The sequence below is a fragment of the Ranitomeya variabilis genome, chromosome 1 (genome assembly GCF_051348905.1).
Source record: "Ranitomeya variabilis isolate aRanVar5 chromosome 1, aRanVar5.hap1, whole genome shotgun sequence".
NCBI lineage: Eukaryota > Metazoa > Chordata > Amphibia > Anura > Dendrobatidae > Ranitomeya > Ranitomeya variabilis.
This window is the reverse complement of record NC_135232.1, coordinates 1,026,003,765-1,026,027,757: the sequence shown is the minus strand read 5'-3', so window position 1 is coordinate 1,026,027,757 and position 23,993 is coordinate 1,026,003,765. Positions and strand designations below refer to the sequence as shown.

The 23,993-nt window shown below is 44.2% G+C and overlaps 1 protein-coding gene across 2 annotated transcripts in view; it reads left to right on the top strand.

Annotated features, from left to right (window-relative positions):
- The window catches only part of LOC143793030 (EF-hand calcium-binding domain-containing protein 6-like), a 256,139-nt gene that overhangs the window by 54,901 nt on the left and 177,245 nt on the right, over positions 1-23,993 (top strand). The window contains exons 1-5 of one of the 2 annotated variants that reach the window (XM_077279601.1): positions 5,645-5,728; positions 7,637-7,746; positions 18,089-18,189; positions 22,420-22,497; positions 23,723-23,890. In XM_077279601.1, coding sequence (XP_077135716.1) covers positions 18,098-18,189; positions 22,420-22,497; positions 23,723-23,890 — 338 coding nt within the window. In that variant the 5' untranslated portion in view covers positions 5,645-5,728; positions 7,637-7,746; positions 18,089-18,097. Of the gene's footprint in view, positions 1-5,644; positions 5,729-7,636; positions 7,747-18,088; positions 18,190-22,419; positions 22,498-23,722; positions 23,891-23,993 lie in introns of those variants that run through there. The other variant, XM_077279600.1, reaches the window with a different exon arrangement.

Here is a 23,993-nt window from a genome sequence, read left to right as displayed (position 1 = left end):
CAGTACATGGACCATGCGCATTTGGTGTGATTTTTACGCACACATGTCATAGGAAACCCGATATTTCATCAGCCAAGTACAGTAAATTCACATCGCGAACTGTCAGAATAGAATCGATATATAGATAGTATAGATAGAAAGATGTCAGTGAGATATATGAATAATGCAGTGCATGTGTATTTTACTGTAAATGTATTTATCTAATAAATAAACCAAAGAAAAAAATGGCATGGGGTCCCCCTTATTTTTAATACCCAGTTGAGGGAAAACAGACAGCTGGGGGCTGGTGTTATTATTCTGGGAAGAGGCCAATATTGATGAAGCTTCCCAAGCTATTAATTTCAGCTCACAGCTGAATGAGTAGCCTTTACTGGTTATTAAAATGGGGTGACCCCCCAAAAAAAATTACATGGGGTCTTCCTTATTTTGAATAACTAGTAAAGACTAAGGAGACAGCTGCAGACTTTTATTAATAGCTTGGGAAGGGGCTGTTGATATTGGCCCCTTCCCAGACTAATAGCACCAGCCCTCAGCCGCCAGAGAACTGGCGATTCCATTAGATGCACCGATTTGGTGCTTAGCCTCGGCTCTTCCCACTTGCGTCGTGCGTTGGCAAGTGGGATAATAGTTGTAGGTTTGATATCAGCTGTTTTATGTCCGCTCACATCAAACCCAGGGGTTAGTAATGGAGACATGTCTATCAGACACCCCCATTACTAACCTTGTAGTCAAAAGTAATAAAGACACACACTGAGAAAAGTCTGTTAATTGAAAAAAGCAGTTCCTGACACTCTTTTAGCCATTTATTCCCATAGAAATCAAAGTTACACTCACCTGTCCCTCGTAATTCCATAATAAAGAGGTCCCACTACGATCCCCAACTCTGTTATATCCGGATGTTGTGGTGAGTGGTGACATCAGTTATGTGACCGCTCACCATGCCAGCTGGAACACAGGGAGAGTACCGTGAGAACCTGGCTGCAGTGACGAGTGGTGACGTAATAATGGTTATCGCAGGTCACAGACTGTAGTTTCCATGGTAAGCTCTATGAACTGTGGTAACCTTACTGATGTCAACGCTCACAGCATGATACATTTAAAGGGAACCTGTCACCCCGTTTTTTCGGTATGAGATAAAAATACTGTTAAATAGGGCCTGAGCTGTGCATTACAATAGTGTAGTTTGTGGACCCCGATTCCCCACCTATGCTGCCGAAATACGTTACCAAAGTAGTCGTTTTCGCCTGTCAATCAGGCTGGTCAGGTCAGATGGGCATGGTGTCTTCCCCCAGATCTTGCGTAGTTTTCCGTTGGTGGCGTAGTGGTGTGCGCATGTCCAAGGTCCCGAATCCTGCACAGGGGTGTGAAAATAGCAGCGATGTCCGTTATTCCATTGGTGGTCGGTGGGCGCGGCCATCTTGCTTTGGCCGCGTGTGCGCAGAAGCGGCGCTCTGCTGGCCGCAGCGCTCTGCTGGCCACGGCTTCAGGAAAATGGCCGCGGGCATCCGCGCGTGCGCAGATGGCTATCGCGGCGGCCATTTTCCTGAAGCCGCGGCCAGCAGAGCGCCGCGGCCAGCAGAGCGCCGCTTCTGCGCACGCGCGGCCAAAGCAAGATGGCCGCGCCCACCGACCACCAATGGAATAACGGACATCGCTGCTATTTTCACACCCCTGTGCAGGATTCGGGACCTTGGACATGCGCACACCACTACGCCACCAACGGAAAACTACGCAAGATCTGGGGGAAGACACCACGCCCATCTGACCTGACCAGCCTGATTGACAGGCGAAAACGACTACTTTGGTAACGTATTTCGGCAGCATAGGTGGGGAATCGGGGTCCACAAACTACACTATTGTAATGCACAGCTCAGGCCCTATTTAACAGTATTTTTATCTCATACCGAAAAAACGGGGTGACAGGTTCCCTTTAATAGTAATCCTATAAAATATAGGAAAACAGTCATGGATCACAAAAGATTAATCCATAACAGGGCAATTCACATTGGGTTCAAGGTGCACCAAGTACAAAGTGTCACGTGGTGAGCCAAGTGATGGTGGAGCGATCAAACGAGATCGCAGCGTTCCGGTGGCACAGAGAAGAATCGTGCAAGGAGGGGGCTCCCTGCATGCTTCCTTGAGACCATCAGAACAACGCGATGTGATCGCGTAGTTCCGAGGGTCTCCTCCCTGCAGGCCCCCGGATCCAACATGGCCGCAGGGTCCTTCCAGGTCCTGCAGGGAGGTGGCTTGTCAGTGCCTGCTGAGAGCAGGCGCTGGGAAGCCTCCTACACTGCCTGTCAGATCGCTGGTCTGACACAATGCTCTGCAAAGTGTCAGATCAGCGATCTGACTTTACACAGTGATATCCCACCCTGGGATAATGTAAAAAAGAAAAAAAAAATGAACATGTGTAAAAAAAAATTTTTTAATTTCCTAAATAAAGAAAAATAAATAAATATTATTCCTATAAATACATTTCTTCATGTAAATAAAAAACAATAAAAGTACACATATTTAGTATCGCCGCATGCGTAACGACCCAACCTATAAAATTGTCCCACTAGTTAACCCCTTCAGTGAACACCGCAAAAAAAAACAACAACAATGCTTTATCATCATACCGCCGAACATAAAGAAGAATATGTTATCAAAAAGATGGATATAAATAAACATGGTACCACAGAAAACGTCATCTTGTCTTGCAAAAAATGAGCTACCATACAGCATCATCAGCAAAAAAATAAAAAGGTTATAACCCTCAGAATAAAGCGATGCAAAAATAATTCTTTTTTATATAAAATAGTTTTTATTGTATAAAAGCTCCAAAACATACAAAAAGATATAAATGAGATATCACTGTAATCGTACTGACCCGAAGAGTAAAACTGCTTTATCAATTTTACCACACGCAGAACGGTATAAATGCCCCACTCAAAAGAAATTAATGAATTGCTGGTTTTTGTTCATTCTGCCTCCCAAAAATCGTAATAAAAGCCATCAAAAAACCAATAAAAACATCATCTGGTCCCGCAAAAAGCAAGACCTCACATGACTCTGTGGGCCAAAATATAGAAAAATTATAGCTATCAAAATGTGGTGATACAAAAACTATTTTTTGCAATAAAAAGCATCTTTTAGTGTGCGAGAGCTGCCAAACAAAAACACGCTATAAAACCCCGCTATAAATAGTAAATCAAACTCCTCTCATCACCCCCTTAGTTAGGGAAAAATAATTTTAAAAAAATGTATGTATTTCTTTTTTTCTCATTGGGGCTAAAGTTAGAGTTGGGGCTAAAGTTAGGGTTAGGGTTGGGACTAGAGATGGGGTTAGGGTTTGGATTATGTTTAAGGTTGGGATTAGGGTTAGGGGTGTGTCAGGGTTTGGGGTGTGGTTGGGATTAGGATTAGGGGTGTGCTGGGTTAGGGGTGTGTTGGGGTTAGGGGCGTGTTTAGGTTAGGGATGGAGTTAGAATTGGGGGGTTCCACTGTTTATGCACATCAGGGGCTCTCCAAACTCAATTCCAGCCAATTCTGCGTTGAAAAAGTAAAACAGTGCTCCTTCCCCTCCGAGCTCTGCCTTGTGCCCAAACAGTGGTTTACCCCCACATATGGGGTATCAGCGTACTCAGGACAATTTGGCCAACAACTTTTTCGGTCCAATGTCTCCTTTTACCCTTGGGAAAATAAAAATTGGGGAGCTAAAAAATCATTTTTATGGGAAAAAAAATATTTTTTTTATTTTCACGGCTCTGAGTTATAAACTTTAGTTAAACACTTTGGGTTCAAAGTTCTCACAACACATATACCGTATATACTCGAGTATAAGCCGAGATTTTCAGCCCAAATTTTTGGGCTGAAAGTGCCCCTCTCGGCTTATACTCGAGTCATGATCGGTGGTGGGGTCGGCGGGTGAGGACTGTCATATACTCAACTAGTTCCGGCGTTCCTGTCGCTCCCCCTGCCCGTCCCACGGTCTCAGGGTGCCGTAGCTCTTCCCCTGAGCGGTCACGTGGGACCGCTCATTAGAGAAATGAATATTGACTCCACTCCCATAGGGGCGGAGCCGCCTATTCATTTCTCTAATGAAGCGGTGCCGGTGACCGCTGATAGAGGAAGAGGCTGCGGCACCGAAGACCAGCTGTCTGGGGGAAGGAGCAGGACACCGGGAGCAGGTGAGTATGTCATATTTACCTTCCCTCATTCCACACGCCGGGCGCCGCTCTGCCTTCCCGGCGTCTCTCCTCACTGACTGTTCAGGTCAGAGGGCGCGATGACGCATATAGTGTGCGCGCCGCCCTCTGCCTGAACAGTCAGTGCGGAGAGACGCCGGGACGGGACGCTGAGGAGCTGCAAGCAAGAGAGGTGAGTATGTGTTTTTTTTTTTTTATTGCAGCAGCAGCAATGGCACAGATTTATGTGGAGTATCTATGTGGCAACGGTGCAGAGCACTATATATAAGGCACAGCTATGGGGCAACGGTGCAGAGCACTATATATATGGCACAGCTATGGGGCAATGGTGCAGAGCACTATATATATGGCACAGCTATGGGGCAACGGTGCAGAGCACTATATGGCACAGCTATGGGCAGGGGCGTAACAACAGTCCTGCGGGCCCCGGTGCGAACTTTTGAATGGGGCCCCCCCCCCCCCCAAAAAAAAAAAAAATGATATACAGACACACGCATACAATGTTAAACTAAGAAGTAAATATCTATTGCAAAAAAAACATTTCCGAAAGATAAGAAAAAAGTGTTGTAAACAACAGCTTACCCTCAAAAGATGAACTTTCATGTTGCATCCCCTAAAAAGAAAAGATTGTAAGGAAAATTAGCTGACAGTATGATCTCCCCATCCTGCCCCATCGTATCCATCCTGGCCCATGATCCAATCCTGCCCCATGTCTTTCATTCTGCCCCGTGTCTCCAATCATGCCCTGTATCTACATTCTGCCCATGCCTCCAGTCCTGCCCCCAGTGTGTCCAGCAATCTGCCCCAGTGTGTCCAGCATTGCCTCCAGACAGTGTATCCAGCAATCTGCCCCAGTATGTCTGGCAATCTGCCCCAGTGTGTCCAGCAATCTGCCCCAGTGTGTCCAGCAATCTGCCCCAGTGTGTCCAGCATATTACCCCCGTGTGTCCAACAATCTGCCCCCAGTCTGTCTAGCGTTCTGCCCCCAGTCTGTCCAGCGTTCTGCCCCCAGTCTGTCCAGCGTTCTGCCCCAGTGTGTGTCTCCAGCATTCTGCCCCAGTGTGTGTCTCCAGCATTCTGCCCCAGTGTGTGTCTCCAGCATTCTGCCCCAGTGTGTGTCTCCAGCATTCTGCCCCAGTGTGTGTCTCCAGCATTCTGCCCCAGTGTGTGTCTCCAGCATTCTGCCCCAGTGTGTGTCTCCAGCATTCTGCCCCAGTGTGTGTCTCCAGCATTCTGCCCCCCCCCCCCCAGTGTCCCCCACTGCTCCAGGGGCACCCGCCGCTCCGGGGGCCCCCCGGCCGCCACCCTCCTTGAAGACGATACTCACCCTGCTGCCTGCTCCAGCGATGGTCTCGGCATCTGCTCTGCACTGCATCTTCTTCCTGCTTGTGCTGGTGCGGTCATGTGATACTGATTAAAGTCATGAATATGCGCATATTCATGGCCTTAATGAAGCGGTACCACGTGACCGCACAAGCAGGAAGAAGATGCAGTGCAGAGCAGACGCCGAGACCATCGCTGGAGCAGGCAGCAGGGTGAGTATCGTCTTCAAGGAGGGTGGGTGGGGGGCGGCCAGGGGGGCCCCCGGAGCAGTGGGGGCCCTCCCCGGTGGGCCAGTCCGAGCCTGCCGGGGCCCCTGACCTGCGGGGCCCGGTCGCAATGGCGACCGCTGCGACCGCGGTAGTTACGCCCCTGGCTATGGGGCAACGGTGCAAAGCACTATATATATGGCACAGCTATGGGGCAACGGTGCAGAGCATTATATATATGGCACAGCTATGGGGCAACGGTGCAGAGCACTATATGGCACAGCTATGGGGCAACGGTACAGAGCACTATATATATGGCACAGCTATGGGGCAACGGTGCAGAGCACTATATATATGGCACAGCTATGGGGCAACGGTGCAGAGCACTATATGGCACAGCTATGGGGCAACGGTGCAGAGCACTATATGGCACAGCTATGGGGCAACGGTTCAGAGCACTATATGGCACAGCTATGGGGCAACGGTACAGAGCACTATATATATGGCACAGCTATCTATGGGGCAACGGTGCAGAGCACTATATGGCACAGCTATGCGGCAACGGTGCAGAGCACTATATATATATATATATATGGCACAGCTATGGGGCAACGGTGCAGAGCACTATATGGCACAGCTATGGGGCAACGGTGCAGAGCACTATATATATGGCACAGCTATGGGGCAACGGTGCAGAGCACTATATATAAGGCACAGCTTTATGTGGAGCATCTATGGGGCAACGGTGCAGAGCACTATATATATGGCACAGCTATGGGGCAACGGTGCAGAGCACTATATGGCACAGCTATGGGGCAACGGTGCAGAGCATTATATGGCACAGCTATGGGGCAACGGTGCAGAGCACTATATATATGGCACAGCTATGGGGCAACGGTGCAGAGCATTATATATATGGCACAGCTATGGGGCAACGGTGCAGAGCACTATATGGCACAGCTATGGGGCAACGGTGCAGAGCACTATATATATGGCACAGCTATGGGGCAACGGTGCAGAGCATTATATATATGGCACAGCTATGGGGCAACGGTGCAGAGCACTATATGGCACAGCTATGGGGCAACGGTGCAGAGCATTATATATATGGCACAGCTATGGGGCAACGGTGCAGAGCATTATATATATATATGGCACAGCTATGGGGTAACGGTGCAGAGCATTTTATATATGGCACAGCTATCTATGGGGCAACGGTGCAGAGCATTGTATATATGGCACAGCTTTATGTGGAGCATCTATGGGGCCGTAATGAACGCTATGGAGTATCTATTTTTAATTTTGAATTTCACCGGTACCTGCTGCATTTTCCACCCTAGGCTTATACTCGAGTCAATAAGTTTTCCCAGTTTTTTGTGGCAAAATTAGGGGGGTCGGCTTATACTCGGGTCGGCTTATACTCGAGTATATACGGTAGATAAGTTCCTTGGGGTGTCTAGTTTCCAATATGGGGTCACTTATGGAGGGTTTCTACTGTTTAGGTACATCAGGGGCTCTGCAAACGCAATGGGACCCCCGCAGACCATTCCATCTAAGTCTGCATTCCAAACGGCTCCAGGATCTTTATTCAGGGAAGCTGCCCTAAAACAGGGTTTTGAGCTCCCCCTCCTGGCCTGGATTTGGAAGGTGTTGTGTGTGATAACCTGCAAAACGGAACCTCACTTGTCTCCAGACATACCACTACCCTCCCCGAGAGGAAGGCAGCACTACTGTGGTACCCGAATTCCTGGGGTGCCACAGGCCCAATGTCCAACACTGTGTGCAGTGGTACTTGTTCTGCCTCAGAATATTTAGAACATCCTGCTAAATCTGGAAGATGGATGAAGCATGAAAACAACAGCTGATCATAACATTACATTGTCCTGAGTTGACATTTTTTTTCTCTATACACAGGTCAAAGGGCCGATATCGGGAGTCGTTCTGAAAGTAGAGTGAGCACTGCAACCAGCACGTCTACTTTTGTTTCTCGGCCTGGAACTCTGCTCAGACTTGAAGTGGATGAGGTAAAATTCCAATATGCTTTTCACTGCAGTTGCAGTGAATCTGTCAGAAGGATCAACACTGTATTTTTTTCTGGATAGCTTATCAAAAAATCATGGTCAGACAATATTTTTTAAGGATACATTGTAAAACCAGGATAAATCATTAAAGAGGTTGTCCACTACTAGGACAACCCCTTCTTGAACTAAATGTTTGGCCCCGAATAAAATAAAGAAACCTATACTCACCTCCTGTGCTGGTGCCGTTCCAGCGGTGTCATCATTCGCGGTCCTGGAGTTCTCATGCGGCGTTGTGAAACGTGGTGCCAGGCGCCCAATCAGTGTTTGTATCACTGTCTCCGTCTTTGTTTGGATTGAACATGAAAAGGAATTCCCGGCTGCAGCTGATCCCTGACTTCCTCTTCATGTTCAATCCATAAAAATGCAGGGACAGTGACACCAGCTCTGATTGAATGCCGGGAACCACGTTTCACAACACCGCACAAGAGCTCCGGGAACGTGAGTGCTGACATCGCTGGAACGGTGCCAGTAAAGGAGGTGAGTGTAGGCTTTTTTACTTTACCGGGGCCAAACATTTAGTTCAAGAAGGGGTTGTTCTACCAGTGCAAAATCCCTTTAAGATTATCAGGGATCCATGGCCACAGCCTATAATTATGATATAAAGACATGAAGTGCAGTCACTGTGAACTGTGAAATGATGATAATTACTGTCAAAATAAATTGTTGAAGTTTCTTCAGCTTCGAAAAAATCAAGGAAACCACGTTTTTTTTACAGACAGGGCAAAAGTGATCAGTTTTTACTGACTCTCCTGGAACTTCTGGCAATCCTGGTGAGATATCAGGCTCCATTTATGGAATTTCGGGTGTGCTCAGATTGCCACTGTCCTAGCTTCTGTGCAGCGTTCTGCCCTTCTATGTACACTGGCTACATGGCCCCAACTTTCTCCTGCATGACTAGGTGGCACTTGTTCAGAACGAAGTCTAAAGTGAGTCTGTCACCTCAAAAACATTTTTTAAACCAACAACATGGTCAGATGGGCAAATAGAGTTGCTTCTGCACCCTTGACTATACCACCACTGCTTATTGTCCAGTCCTTATTAAGACTGAAACCTCACCATTCTTTTCTTTAGTTTTGTACTATAACCTATAATAAGTCTTTATATACATATATATATATATATATATATATATATATATATACATACATACATACATACATACATACATACATACATACATACATACATACATACAGCTCTGGCAAAAATTAAGAGACCACCACATCAAAACCCTGTTATGGGCAGCCCAATCTCCAGACCTGAACCGCTTTAAAAGCCTCTGGAATGTAATCAAGAGGATGATGGATAGTCACAAGCCATCAAACAAAGAAGAACTGCTTACATTTTTGCGCAAGAAGCAGTGTAAAAGACTGGTGGAAAGCATGCCAAGACGCATGAAAGCTGTGATTAAAAATCATGGTTATTCCACAAAATATTGATTTCTGGACTCTTCCTGCGTTAAAACATTAGTATTGTTGTTTCTATATAAACTTGTTTTGGTTTTTTTTGCATTATTTGAGGTTTGAAAGCACTGGTGTTTTTTTGTTTGTTTTTTTATTTTGACCATTTTTCTTTGTCAGAAAAAAAATGCAAAAGTTATTGCTTGGAAATTCGGAGACATGTTGTCAGAAGTTTATAGAATTAAAGAACAATTTACATTTTATTCAAAAATAAACCTATAACAAGAAAAATCAGACAAGCTGAACATTTTGCAGTGGTCTCTTAATTCTTTTCAGAGCTGTATATATACGGTATATAATATTTTATAACCTTTTTGTATATATTGTCACAGATACCTTGAAGAAAACTTTTTGGTTGAAATATTAGAATATTATCTGATTACTTTATTCACTACCGTAACTATCAAAAACATTCAAGGGTCATACAAGCTCCGCATCTGCATGAGGCTATATTCATTTAGCGTTTTTTCTCAAGACCTTTGTTTGGACTTTTGTCCAAACCCTCACAAAACTGGGTTTTGCATATGCCCCGACAGGGCCCTTGACTATAATGATGAAGAATTGTGCTCTTTCGTGCATCATTTTAACCTATATACACCTACTGTAAACAGGCAGCAAGACGTAGTCAACTACATCTTGCTGCCCGGCTTCAATACGCCTATACGGACAAAAATCATACACGACAGAAAGCCCTAACGGAGACACTATCATCCTGTGATTGTATGTAAATAGGGCTAGGACCCTAACTATCCCTGCTCCCAAAACTACAGTGCCTTGCGAAAGTATTCGGCCCCCTGAAACTTTTCAACCTTTTCCCACATATCATGCTTCAAACATAAAGATACCAAATGTAAATTTTTGGTGAAGAATCAACAACAAGTGGAACACAATTGTGCAGTTGAACGAAATTTATTGGTTATTTTAAATTTTTTGTGGAAATTCAAAAACTGAAAAGTGGGGTGTGCAATATTATTCGACCCCTTAACTTAATATTTTGTTGCCCCACCTTTGGCTGCGATTAGAGCTGCAAGTCGCTTGGGGTATGTCTCTATTAGTTTTGCACATCGAGAGACTGAAATTCTTGCCCATTTTTCGTTGTCAAACAGCTTGAGCTCAGTGACGCTTGATGGAGATCGTTTGTGAACAGCAGTTTTCAGCTCTTTCCACAGATTCTCGATTGGATTGAGGTCTGGACTTTGACTTGGCCATTCTAAGGGTACTGTCACATTAAGCGACGCTGCAGCGATAGCGACAACGATGTCGATCGCTGCAGCGTCGCTGTTTGATCGCTGGAGAGCTGTCACACAGACCGCTCTCCAGCGACCAACGATGCCGAGGTCCCCAGGTAACCAGGGTAAACATCGGGTTGCTAAGCGCAGGGCCGCGCTTAGTAACCCGATGTTTACCCTGGTTACCAGCGTAAAAGTAAAAAAAACAAACAGTACATGCTCACCTGCGCGTCTCCCAGCGTCTGCTTCCTGACACTGACTGAGCTCCGGCCCTAACAGCACAGCGGTGACGTCACCGCTGTGCTTTCACTTTCACTTTAGGGCCGGATCTCAGTCAGAGCAGGAAGCAGACGCTGGGAGACGCGCAGGTGAGCATGTACTGTTTGTTTTTTTTTACTTTTACGCTGGTAACCAGGGTAAACATCGGGTTACTAAGCGCGGCCCTGCGCTTAGTAACCCGATGTTTACCCTGGTTACCAGTGTAAAACATCGCTGGTATCGTTGCTTTTGGTGTCAAACACAACGATACACAGCGATCGGACGACCAAATAAAGTTCTGGACTTTATTCAGCGACCAGCGACATCACAGCAGGATCCTGATCGCTGCTGCGTGTCAAACACAACGATATCGCTAGCGAGGACGCTGCAACGTCACGGATCGCTAGCGATATCGTTTAGTGTGACGGTACCATAACACCTGGATACGTTTATTTGTGAACCATTCCATTGTAGATTTTGCTTTGTTTGGGATCATTGTCTTGTTAGAAGACAAATCTCTGTCCCAGTCTCAGGTCTTTTGCAGACTCCAACAGGTTTTCTTCAAGAATGGTCCTGTATTTGGCTCCGTCCATTTTCCCATCAATTTTAACCATCTTCCCTGTCCCTACTGAAGAAAAGCTGGCCCAAACCATGATGCTGCCACCATGTTTGACAGTGGGGATGGTGTGTTCAGGGTGATGAGCTGTGTTGCCTTTACGCCAAACGTATCATTTGGCATTGTTGCCAAAAAGTTCGATTTTGATTTCATCTGACCAGAGCACCTTCTTCCACATGTTTGGTGTGTCTCCCAGGTGGCTTGTTGCAAACTTTAAATGACACTTCTTATGGATATCTTTGAGAAATAGCTTTCTTCTTGCCACTCTGCCATAAAGGCCAGATTTGTGCAGTGTGCATCTGATTGTTGTCCTATGGACAGACTGTCCCATCTCAGCTGTAGATCTCTGCAGTTCATCCAGAGTGATCATGGGCCTCTTGGCTGCATCTCTATTCAGTATTTTCCTTGTTTGAGATGAAAGTTTAGATGGACGGCCGGGTCTTGATAGATTTGCAGTGGTATTATACTCCTTCCATTTCAATATGATCGCTTGCACAGTGCTCCTTGGGATGTTTAAGGTTTTGAAAATCATTTTGTATCCAAATCCGGCTTTAAACTTCTCCACAACAGTATGACGGACCTGCCTGTTGTGTTCCTTGGTCTTCATGATGCTCTCTGTGCTTCAAACAGAACCCTAAGACTATCACAGAGCAGGTGCATTTATACGGAGACTTGATTACACACAGGTGGATTATATTTATCATCATTAGGCATTTAGGACAACATTGGATCATTCAGAGATCCACAATGAACTTCTGGAGTGAGTTTGCTGCACTGAAAGTAAAGGGGCCGAATAATATTGCACACCCCACTTTTCAGTTTTTGTATTTCCACAAAAATGTAAAATAACCAATAAATTTCGTTCAACTTCACAATTGTGTTCCACTTGTTCTTGATTCTTCACCAAAAATTTACATTTGGTATCTTTATGTTTGAAGCATGATATGGGGGAAAAGATTGAAAAGTTCTAGTGGGCCGAATACTTTCGCAAGGCACTGTAACTCTAAAGGTGAGGAGGTTTTGGTCACCAGCCTTAGGGTACTGTCACACAGTGGCACTTTGGTCGCTACGACGGTACGATCCGTGGCGTTCCAGCGATATCCATACGATATCGCTGTGTCTGACACGCACCAGCGATCAGGGACCCTGCTGAGAATCGTACGTCGTAGCAGATCGTTTAGAACTTTCTTTCGTCGCTGGATCTCCCGCTGTCATCGCTGGATCGTTGTGTGTGACAGCGATCCAGCGATGCGTTCGCTTGTAACCAGGGTAAACATCGGGTTACTAAGCGCAGGGCCGCGCTTAGTAACCCGATGTTTACCGTGGTTACCAGCGTAAAAGTAAAAAAAAACAAACCGTACATACTCACATTCCGGTGTCCTTCAGGTCCCTTGCCGTCTGCTTCCCACTCTGACTGACTGCCAGCCGGAAAGTGAGAGCAGATCACAGCGGCGACGTCACTGCTGTGATCTGCTTTCACTTTACGGCGGCACTCAGTCAGAGCGAGAAGCAGACGGCAAGGGACCTGAAGGACACCGGAATGTGAGTATGTACGTTTTTTTTTTTTTACTTTTACGCTGGTAACCACGGTAAACATCGGGTTACTAAGCGCGGCCCTGCGCTTAGTAACCCGATGTTTACCCTGGTTACCCGGGACCTCGGCATCGTTGGTCGCTCGAGAGCGGTCTGTGTGACAGCTCCCCAGCGACCACACAACGACTTTCCAACGATCACGGCCAGGTCGTATCGCTGGTCATGATCGTTGGAAAGTTGCAGAGTGTGACAGTACCCTTACTGTTCTTACTGTTCTCCTTCTACATCCTAAGCTGTTCCCTCCCTCTCCCCAGGAGGCCTTGGACAGAAATGCTAGTGTATAAACACGTAAGATAAACAAGGATAGCAGAAAGCAACTAACAAAACACTCACCCAAAGATAGCGATACATATAGGGAAGGGTAGGAATGTACAAACCAACTGAGAATAGGACAATGAGGAAAGCATACACCCAAAAACAGCATATAACAATCTCCAACAGTAACAACGACTTCCAACTCAGCACAGTGACTCCAAGAAACTAGGAAGTAAAACTTTCACTGGCAAAGAAGGTAAGGTCTGGGCAGATTTTATAGGGAGAAGAAATGCCCAGATCAGGAACAGCTGTGAGATGGAGCTGCAAGTTTCTAGTCAGCATAGAAAGGGTCATTAATGTCTTCAGCACCAAAGTAAATTAAATCTATTTAATATGAAACACAAACATATGGAAGATCTGAGATAAATGAAAGATCTGCGATTCACAATACGTAGTGATCGCGTAACCCCAGATGTCCCAAGAAGCCGTGACCCACTCATGAGAGCCATTGACCGTAGTGGCAATCACTATGTGAACCCAACCTCATTGTGCTGGGATTTTCAGATTATTCACAAATGTTCAGATAACCATTCACCCTTCAATTACCATGCCTGGCCACCTTCTCCTATATAGATTGACTGCACTCCCTTAGCCAGAGCGAGCACTACCTGAAAAGAAAGTTTTGGCGAACAAATGGACACAGCTGCAGCAGAGATGAGAAAGTGCTGCGCTTTCTCCTGAAGTAACAGTGTGTGTTCATGTCCCAAAGTTTTTATCTTGTACCATGGGGAAGTTCCAGATATTGCAGAGGGGCCAGCTGGCATATGTAGTTCCACTGGCAGATGGTAGTGTCAAAATTGCTGTTGGGAGAAGACATTCTTCAAATATGAGAGACCTTGAGCAGTTTGCAAAAGAGTCATCCAAAATTCCAGTTGAGAGGTGTAAGAAGCTTGTCGATGGTTATAGGAAGCGATTGATTGCAGTTATTTATTCCAAAGTGTGTGCAACCAAATATTAATTTGAGGGTGCCAACAGTTTTGTCCAGCCCATTTTGGGGGTTTTATGTGAAATTACGTTCAATCTGCCTTTTGTTTTTTTGGGGGTTCTACAAATACACACAAAGATAATAAACATGTGTATAACAAAACATGTGTAATTGCAATAATTTTCTGGGAGAAATACTTCATTTTCTGAAACAATTTCAAGGGTGCACCACTTTTGGCCATGACTCTATGTGTAGAATGCTGTCCGCTGAGCATACACTGGAATTAGAGCCTAGTTGTAGTAGTGTTTGCTTGTGAGGAAGACCAAGTTTCCTCTCCCCTGGCAAAGTCAGGACCAGACTGGACTTGTTTGTTCTAATATTCACGTGTCAGCGCTGAGCTGGGAGACTCTTCCCATGTATCTGCAGCTTCTAGAAGAAGCTAATGCTGAAGAGATGGTGAACACCGCACTCTCATACACAGTGATTAGCCAGGAGATGGCACTGAAGTATAAAGCACATTGCACACTTGTCAGTCGTCAGTGTAAGCACATAACAGTTAGTGCAACATGTAATTGGTAACCCACAGTGCTCATGCTGGCACACTGAAGCAGATCTACTACCACATAACAACCATTTCACTCAGCAGCAGTAGAAGAGGTAGCCGAATACCACACTTTCTTTTCAGGCATCTATCACTTTGGCCAAGTGATCACTGTCAATCCACATAAGGGGAGTCAGCCAGGCATGGCAGTTGCGGGGCGTAACAGTGCACTAAGTGCTTTTGACCATGCTAATTTGATACCCTCATTTGTATATTAAACAAACTGCTTTTAATGCACATCAAAAGGGATGCGCTTATTACACTACTGGTATGACAAGTAGGTTGGTGTTTAAAGGGGCTGTCACCTATATAAAGAATCACTCAAGCGTTTTATGTTCCTATTGCAGCACTGGAGTGGTGCTACTATTCAACAGCATAACCAGAGTCTGATGGGCCCTGGTGGAAAATTTGGACCTGGGCACCCTCCTGCATGTTGGTCAGATGTATTGGCCCTTGAAGCATTCTAGATTCTATAATAACATGCATGTTCACCCCCTATGCAATAATGTCCCCATTGTAGCCTCTATCCTGCAATAATGTCTTTCATTTTAGGCCCCTTTCTGTCGCCAATCCTGTGCCCCTTCCTATTATAATATCATTTGTCCTGGACCTCTTCCTGGTATAATGTCCCCCTTCCTGGTGTAATGTCCCCTATCATAGGCCTCATTCTGGAATAATTAACACCATCCTGGGCTCCATTCTGATATAATGACCCCTATCCTGGTCCCCTTTGTGGTGTTATATCCTCCATCCTCGGCTACTTCCTTGTATACCTTTAACACTCAAAAAAACTCCCAAAATAACATATAGGAATTATAACTCAAAACACATAGAATACCACAGAAAAATTGGTGCAAAAAGACCAAAGACCAGAGTATAATCCAATTAATAAATATCTTTATTGTATATTACACAATCAATACTAAAATCTAGAAACGACTGGACACCAAGTCAAGAGGACCAGGCACATACATGCATTATACTCGCCATAAGAAGAAAACGGTATAACCTCCATTAACACCCTGCCACATAGATTATTTTAGGTACACATCCTTATAAAAATCATGGCATAGGGGTGAAAAAACATGCCCATAAATAAAATACTAATTGCAGCACTGTATTAAATTAAGGTGCGAGTGCATAAGTTAAATTCAGCGCGACTCCGCAAAGCTATCAGGCAACAAATTGTAGGGAGGAAAATAATATACCTTACGAGTATTACAGGCTATTGTGCAGTAAATGTCCGGTCCCTGCTGCCCCAACGCACGTTTTGTTATGACTTCCTCTGGAGATGCCTCCTGAGGAAGTCATAATGAAACGTGCGTTGGGGCGGCGGGGACCGGACATTTACTGCACAATAGCCTGTAATACTGGTAAGGTATATTATTTTCCTCCCTACAATTTGTTGCCTGATAGCTTTGCGGAGTCGCACTGAATTTGACTTATGCACTCGCACCTTAATTTAATACAGTGCTGCAATTAGTATTTTATTTATGGGCATGTTTTTTCACCCCTATGCCATGATTTTTATAAGGATGTGTACCTAAAATAATCTATGTGGCAGGGTGTTAATGGAGGTTATACCGTTTTCTTCTTATGGCGAGTATAGTGCATGTATGTGCCTGGTCCTCTTGACTTGGTGTCCAGTCGTTTTTAGATTTTAGTATTGATTGTGTAATATACAATAAAGATATTTATTAATTGGATTATACTCTGGTCTTTGGTCTTTTTGCACCAATTTTTCTGTGGTATTCCTTGTATACCTTGTATACTGACCCCCAACCTGTGCCCCTTCTGTGTATAATGCCCCCCATTCTGGGCTTCTTTCTTGTATAATGTCCTGTATCCTGGGCCCCTTCTTTGTATAATGCCCCCCCATTCTGGGCCCTTTTCTTGTATAATGCTGCTCATCTTGGCCCCCTTCCTTGTATGATTCTCCCCATCCTGGGCCCCTTCCATTTAAAATGCTCAACCTCCTGGGAACATTTTAGTATAATGTGTCCCTTCCTGGGCCCCTTCCTTCTATAATGCTCCCCATTCCACGTCTTGGTATAATGTTCTGACAATCTTTTCCAATACACTAAATTTTAAAAAATAAACAAGTCTTACTTTCCGCCGATCTCACGACGTGCAGTGTCATCTTCTGCAGCTGACTTCAGTGTGCCGGCATGGGCAGGCAATTACATCACTGCCATGCGCCACTCGTTACTGGCATGCTGATCTCAGTTGCCGGCCTCTGACTGACCGGCGGCATGTATTGCAGTATAGGGACCCGGCAGTTCCCTGTACAGTAGGGTGCCAAGGAAAAATGAACTTTGCAAATTGGTAAGTCTTACCCCTCAAATGTGTTCCTTTTGGCATAAGGATTCACCAAGTAAAATATGTTGACATTAAATTTAGATTTACCACTTGCTCAAGGCATGTGAATTATTCCATGTTTCTCATTTTCCACAATATTGAACACACAAAAACCACTCAGTTTGTCATCATATCTTTAACTGAATATACTATTTCTAAATAAAAAAAACATAGAATGGCAGTAAGCATTCTATTACAGTAAAATATGCATTGCACAATTATGTACATTGTACATGTATCAGTACTTAGTAGCAGTGTAGCATAATATAAATAATATAAATATAAACTCAATTAATCTGATTGGTAAATGGCATAACATACCATACATAATATGGATATGCATGACGATAAATACTGAACAAACATTCAAAACTGCAATATGATGTGCCATCGAGCAACCAGTAAATGATAACTAATCTTAAAAAAAGAAAATTATAAAATATCTATGACCAAAAAGGAACAAAATTAGGAGGTAAGACCTTCAAAAACTTGCTACTTAATTTTTACCATGCATTTCCTTGGCACCCTACTGTACAGCGATACACTTCATCTGACTGTCTGTCCTCAGGTGACTTGCATTGAGAGCTTGTGACCGTTACCCTCTGATTTTGCGTCAGTCAGATGTTGCGGTCACAATATGGTAGCACGGGACCTGAGTGGTGTTGGGAGGAGCAGAAGACAGCGGGTGTCAGTAGATATTAGGTGCAACAGGACCATATGTTAGTAGCACTACTCCAGTGCTGAAAAAACCCAAAACGCTGATGTGGTGCTTTAACTATGGGGTTAGAGTAAATATTGTTTTTGAGGTCACAGGCTACCTTTAATTGCATATTGATGATTTCTATTGTATCAGTTTGTATTTGTTTATATACCTTATCGTCTAATATGCGGTCACTTCACTTTCTTAAATTACATTATTGTTTGCTTCAGCTGGAACATATGTTGCAAGAAAAGTTGAGATCTGGTGGACATTTCAGTCTCAAACAACTGTTTAAGAACAATGATCCTGAGGGGAAAGGGCAAGTAAACAGGTTGGTGACTATAGATCTTTCTACAGTATATCAGATGTATTACATATGCATAGAAGAACTATTAGGCCAAGTTCCCACAATGAGTATTTGATGTGGCAGATATTTTGCAGCATTTCTGCACCAATTTACAAACGTAGGTTACTTGCGTTTTTCATAGTTTTTTGAGATGTGTTTTTATCATGTTTTTTCAACTGCATTATTTGTCTGCTTTTGGTATGTCATGTTTTAAATAAAACTGCTTTGTTTTGGATACTTCCTGTTACTTGGCTTTGATAAAACTTTATTGATAAAGTCATGTGCGGATTATACTGCATGTGTTTTTATTGTGTTTCCACTGTGTTTACGCAATGAAAACACATATACATTTTTATCTGAGGATTTTCTTAATTTCATTCAGGTCTATGGGGAAAATCTGCAAATGAAACGCATAGTTAGGCTTCTTTCACACATCAGTGTGTCCGGTACATGTGGCGACAGTTTTCACATGTGCCGAAGACTTACACACGGAGACACATTGAAATCTGTATTGCTGTGCACATGTCAGTGTGTTTCCGCAGAACATCCCGCACATGTGCACACAGATGACACACAGGGATTTTATCTATGTGACACGTCGCAGCGGTACAGTTAGCGCAGTTCCCCGGTGCCGGGTGCTGAAGATGGCTCTCATGATTCTCCCCTGCTCTGCTGGTGATCAATAATTTAAAAAAACAGCATGGGGACCCCTCTCTTCTTGATAACCTTGCTGAAGCTGACAGCTGAGGGTTGCAGCCCCTAGCTGGGAGTTTTTCTTTGCTGGTTATAGAAAATACAAGGGAACCCACGCCAGTTTTTTTATTTATTTATTTGTTTAGAGCACAGACAGTGCGTGATGAATATTCCCATCAGCTTCCTCCTGCTGTCACTGTTATTAGCGGCAGCAGGTGTAGGCTGATAGGAGTAATAGTCTCATCAGCCACCGCCTGCTCTCATTGCTATCATTTGAATATAACTCTCATCATTCTCCCATGCTGGCGCTGATCGCCGGCAGTACAGGGGAGAATGATGTGAGCCATCTTCAGCATCCGGTGCCAGGTAACAGCATTAACAGTACCGCTGCTTCTCAGGCGCTGATGTGTGTGATTCTGATATGGCACACGGGCGGCACACGTATGCCACACAAGTGCAAGAAATATCATGACGTGTGAAACAGGCCTTACCGCAAGAGAATTCAACATGTTGTGGATTTCAAAATCGCTCTGCAGTTCAGTTTATGCAGTGTTAAAAAAAGCACAGTAGGCATAAAATTTGTATACATTCCTGTCAGGACTCTGAACATTTTTTACCTTTTGTGCATTACTGCCCTTTTCCAAGATGGCGTCTTTGGTCTCATGTGCACTGTGACTTCCTGCTATAAAACTCCACCCCAGCCTTCAGTCTGTGCTAGAGTATTCTGCCTTGCATCCAGCTCCTGACCTCTGATTACTCCCTGGCTATATACCTGCTCCTGTGAACCTGTGTGGTGATCCTGCTACTCTGCTCTGAGTTCCTGCTGCATACACCAGTTTCCAGTAATCCTCCTTCATCTGCTGCTCGTGTTTACTTCCATCTGCATTTGCTGGACATGTAAGCTGTTTCTGCTCTGCAAAAACCTGAGACTATTAACCAGGCCTCCCTGGTTGAGCTTAGATATGATTTGAACTGCCTATAAGCATATCTATCTGTGTTTGGACTAAGACAAGGATTTATTCATGTCAAGTATCCTCAAGAATAACTGTGCTTCATAGACTTTCTGCTTGATTGCATTTTCCTCTGAAGTTTCCTACAGACTGCTAAGCTGCGTTTAATATTTACTCCAAGTGTTGTGGACTTGAGTTTCTCTCTGCACCTGTTTGAATCACTGTGTGATAATATAGACTTTAAAAGTGAATATAGAAGTTATCACCTGCGCTAAAAGGGTACGTTGGTGGATAGAGTAAGTATGTGGATACAAGGAGAATAGTTGTGCAGATACGGTAATTAAAAAGCAATGCCGCCAGACATAATGATTAATTGCCCAAGCACTTACTGCATGCATCTGTGATGGCGCTGCAGCGTAGCTGTAACTTTTCCCGAGAGGTGTCCAGTGATTAATCCCGTAGTGTGGTAGAGCAGAGGGGTAGAATACGCTGGATAGCTGCTCGCTGGTCACAGGGAGTTAGGACGAGCCGCCTGCATCTAGCGTGCCCCGGCCGGAAGCAACGCCGAAGCAGTGGCGGAGCGTGAAAAGGGCGTGGCTAAAGTGTGACGTCACACACAAAGTAAGGACGGGGAGCGTGCAGGGACACAAACCAACGCGTTTCGAAGGATAAGTTCCTCCTTCGTCAGGCTAGGCCACTCCATGACCTTAATGTGCTTCTTTTTGAGCTACTCCTTTGTTGCCTTGGCTGTATGTTTTGGGTCCTTGTCTTGCTGGAAAACCCAGCCACGACCTATTTTTAAAGTCCTGGTGGAGGGAAGGAGGTTGTCACTCAGGATTTTACAATACATGGCTCCATGCATTCTCCCATTGATTCGGTGAAGTAGTCCTGTGCCCTTAGCAGAGAAACACCCCCAAAACATAATGTTTCCACCTCCATGCTTGACAGTGGGGATGGTGTTCTTTGGGTCATAGGCTGCATTTCTCTTCCTACAAACACGGCGAGCTCAATTTTTGTCTCATCTGACCACAGCACCGTCTCCCAATCACTCATGGAATCATCCAGGTGTTCATTGGCAAACTTCAGATGGGCCTGCACATGTGCCCTCTTGAGCAGGGGGATCTTGCGGGCACTGCAGGATTTTAAACCTTTACGGCGTAATGTGTTACCAATGATTTTCTTGGGGACTGTGGTCCCAGCTGCCTTGAGATCATTAACAAGTTTCCCTGTGTAGTTTTAGGCTGATCTCTCACCTTCTTCATGATCAAAGATACCCCACGAGGTGAGATTTTGCATGGTGCTCCAGATGTTGATTGACAGTCATTTTGTATTTCTAACATTTTCTTACTATTACACCAACAGTTGTCTCCTTCTCACCCAGTGTCTTACTTATGGTTTTGTAGCCCATTCCAGCTTTGGTGTATGATCTTGTCCTTGACATCCTTATAAAGCTCTTTGGTGATGTTGTAGAGGTTAAATTCTAACTGAGTAATTGACTCTCTGGACAGGAGTCTTTTATAAAGGTGACTATGTAAGACTGCTGTCTTTAATGCGGGTAACGAGTTGATTAGAAGCCTCTAACTGGTTTTTAGTAGTCAGAACTCTTGATGGTTGGTAGGGGATTGAATACTTATTTCTTACTGCAAAATGCAAATAAATTTATATAATTTACAAATGTGATTTTCTGGATTTTATTTTTGATCTTCTATCTCTCAATATTAAAATTAACCTACCCTTAAAATTATAGACTCTTCATGTCGTTGTCAGTGAGCAAACTTACAAAATCAGCAAGGGTTCAAATACTTATTTCCCCCACTGAATATATATATCTATCTATCTATCTATCTATCTATCTATCTATCTATCTATATATATATATATATATATACTGTATATATATATATATATATATATATATATATATACATATATATATATATATATATATATATATATATATATATATACATTTATTATTTTCACAGTGTTTTTTTTCTATGTTCGGTGGACCCGTTGGAGCTTACTTCCGACCCCCTCCACAAAACAGGATTTAGGCGTTTGCACGGGACCATTGACTGCAGTGATGCAGATGGAGTCACTGTGTGCTCTGTCATGTATCATTTTTGGCCATGTACATCGGAAGCAGGTACCAAGATGACATTTTCCTGTCCGCCTTCAATAGACAAATACAGCAGAAAATGATGCACAGCAGAGCACCCAGTATGGCCAAAAATTATGCATGACAGAGCACAAAGTGACTCCTTCTACATCGTCATAGTTAACGGCCCAGTCGGCGCATACGCCCTAATCGAGGGGGGGGGGGGATATAATCATTGAATGCTAAGTGAACCCAGCCTAACTCACATATGCCTTTCTGGAGGGTCAAAGGCCTATTGATGTATGGGGGACACAGATATGATTACACAGTGCTTTTTTGTGCTTCCCCATAACTGCTGCTGAGCAGGGCGCTCCCCTTCTTCTTTCCAACATGGAGACTACTGTGTACAGTATTTGTAATGTTTCCTGTCACTGTATACAGTTGATGATCAATGTGCTATTTGCTTTATTCCAGGGATGTTCTGCTTATAATGTTAGCAAAATTTCTTGGAAGACCAATAAGTTCCCGACCATTCCAACAACTTCTTTTAAGGTACGTGACCTAGTATTAAAAACATAAAATCCTCCATTGTTTGCTACTTGTTAATTGTCATTCTTATTTATTTATTTTGCTTTCTTGCCAGGATTTAGACTAGCTTGTTTCAAAACTTCCAACGATAACTAAGATATGCACCAAGGGGCAAATATATCAATAATTCAGTAATGGCTGCAACGTACAGATTGGATTTCTGTCTTTTGAAAGCGTGTAAAATTGTTAAAACATTGTGTTCCCTTGGAGGCATTGTGTTTGCTTATGTTACTGTAAGCAGAATAGTAAATAATATATTGAAACAAGTTTATTTCCTGCCTGTAACGATTGTTTGAGAATAAAGTTTTTCCGGAGATAGGAGTCCTGCGCAGTCATTTACTCCACCAAATGGCTATCAGTGCTAGCGGTTCTTCTCCGCAGTGGTATTTGTTGGGTGCAGTGGGCAGCGGTATTTAGTTCTTTACTGTGATACTTGTTTGGCGCTGGTGGGGAGGCATGTTGTGCTGCGCTAAGGTATTTATTCAGGCTTTCAGGCTGCTGGGGAACTACTTAGTTCTACATGCTGGAACTTGTTTGGCACTGCTGGAAGGTACTAGTGCGGCACTTTGTGCCGATGGCAGGTGTTGAGCGCTTTGCTTCCTTCGGTAGGTATTTGCTGCGGTGGTATACCTTTGCTGCTACTGGGGAGATATTTAGTGCTGCACTGTGGCATTCAGTGATTCTGAGGAGGTATGTTGTGCTCTGCTGTTTGCAGACATCCCATAGAACCCAATGGAACGAGCACACCAGCACTGCCATTCTTTTCACCCCTTTAACAAACATGTCAGGAAACTTACAGAAATTAAAAGTTTGCTACTGTGCGCATCTCTTTTCTTTCTGCGATAAGGTGCTTGGGGGGGGGCAATATTATATGTGGTCTGGTCGGACGTCGGTGCACGGACAGCTTTTTAACCCTCTCCAGTCTAACTCTGTAGTTAATCACAGAGGGTTTCGTTAGCTGACTTCATTTCTAAAAGGATTATTTCATCATTGGTCATTGCTCCTCCCTGGACATTGTAGATTATGGGTATCATTATTATTCTATAGAAAAGACAACCAGAACATCAGCGAATCAGACAATAAGCTAACATCTTACTAAGGTTTCTCAAAATGTTTCCATGCTTGATATTTTCATATGAAAGTGGTACATTGCTAAGTTCAGTTAAATTTACGTCTCTTCTGGCTCTAGGCTAAAACTTGATGAAAAGACGATAATAAAATTTGAAGAGCTTTATGCAGCAGCTCGGCACCCAGTACCATCAGGACGTCCAACTTGGCTGGATCCGGTCAACAGAAAAGCAGAAGAAGTTTTCATGACAGCTTCCCAAGTCCATGCTCAGCTGAAGACGAAACAGAAGTAGGAAGAGTATCTATCATCTAAACTAATGAGAGGGTGCACCTCAGCTGTCTTTTTTTTTCGGGGGGTGGGAGCTGGTAGAAGGTGTTTAGCCACCCTGCAA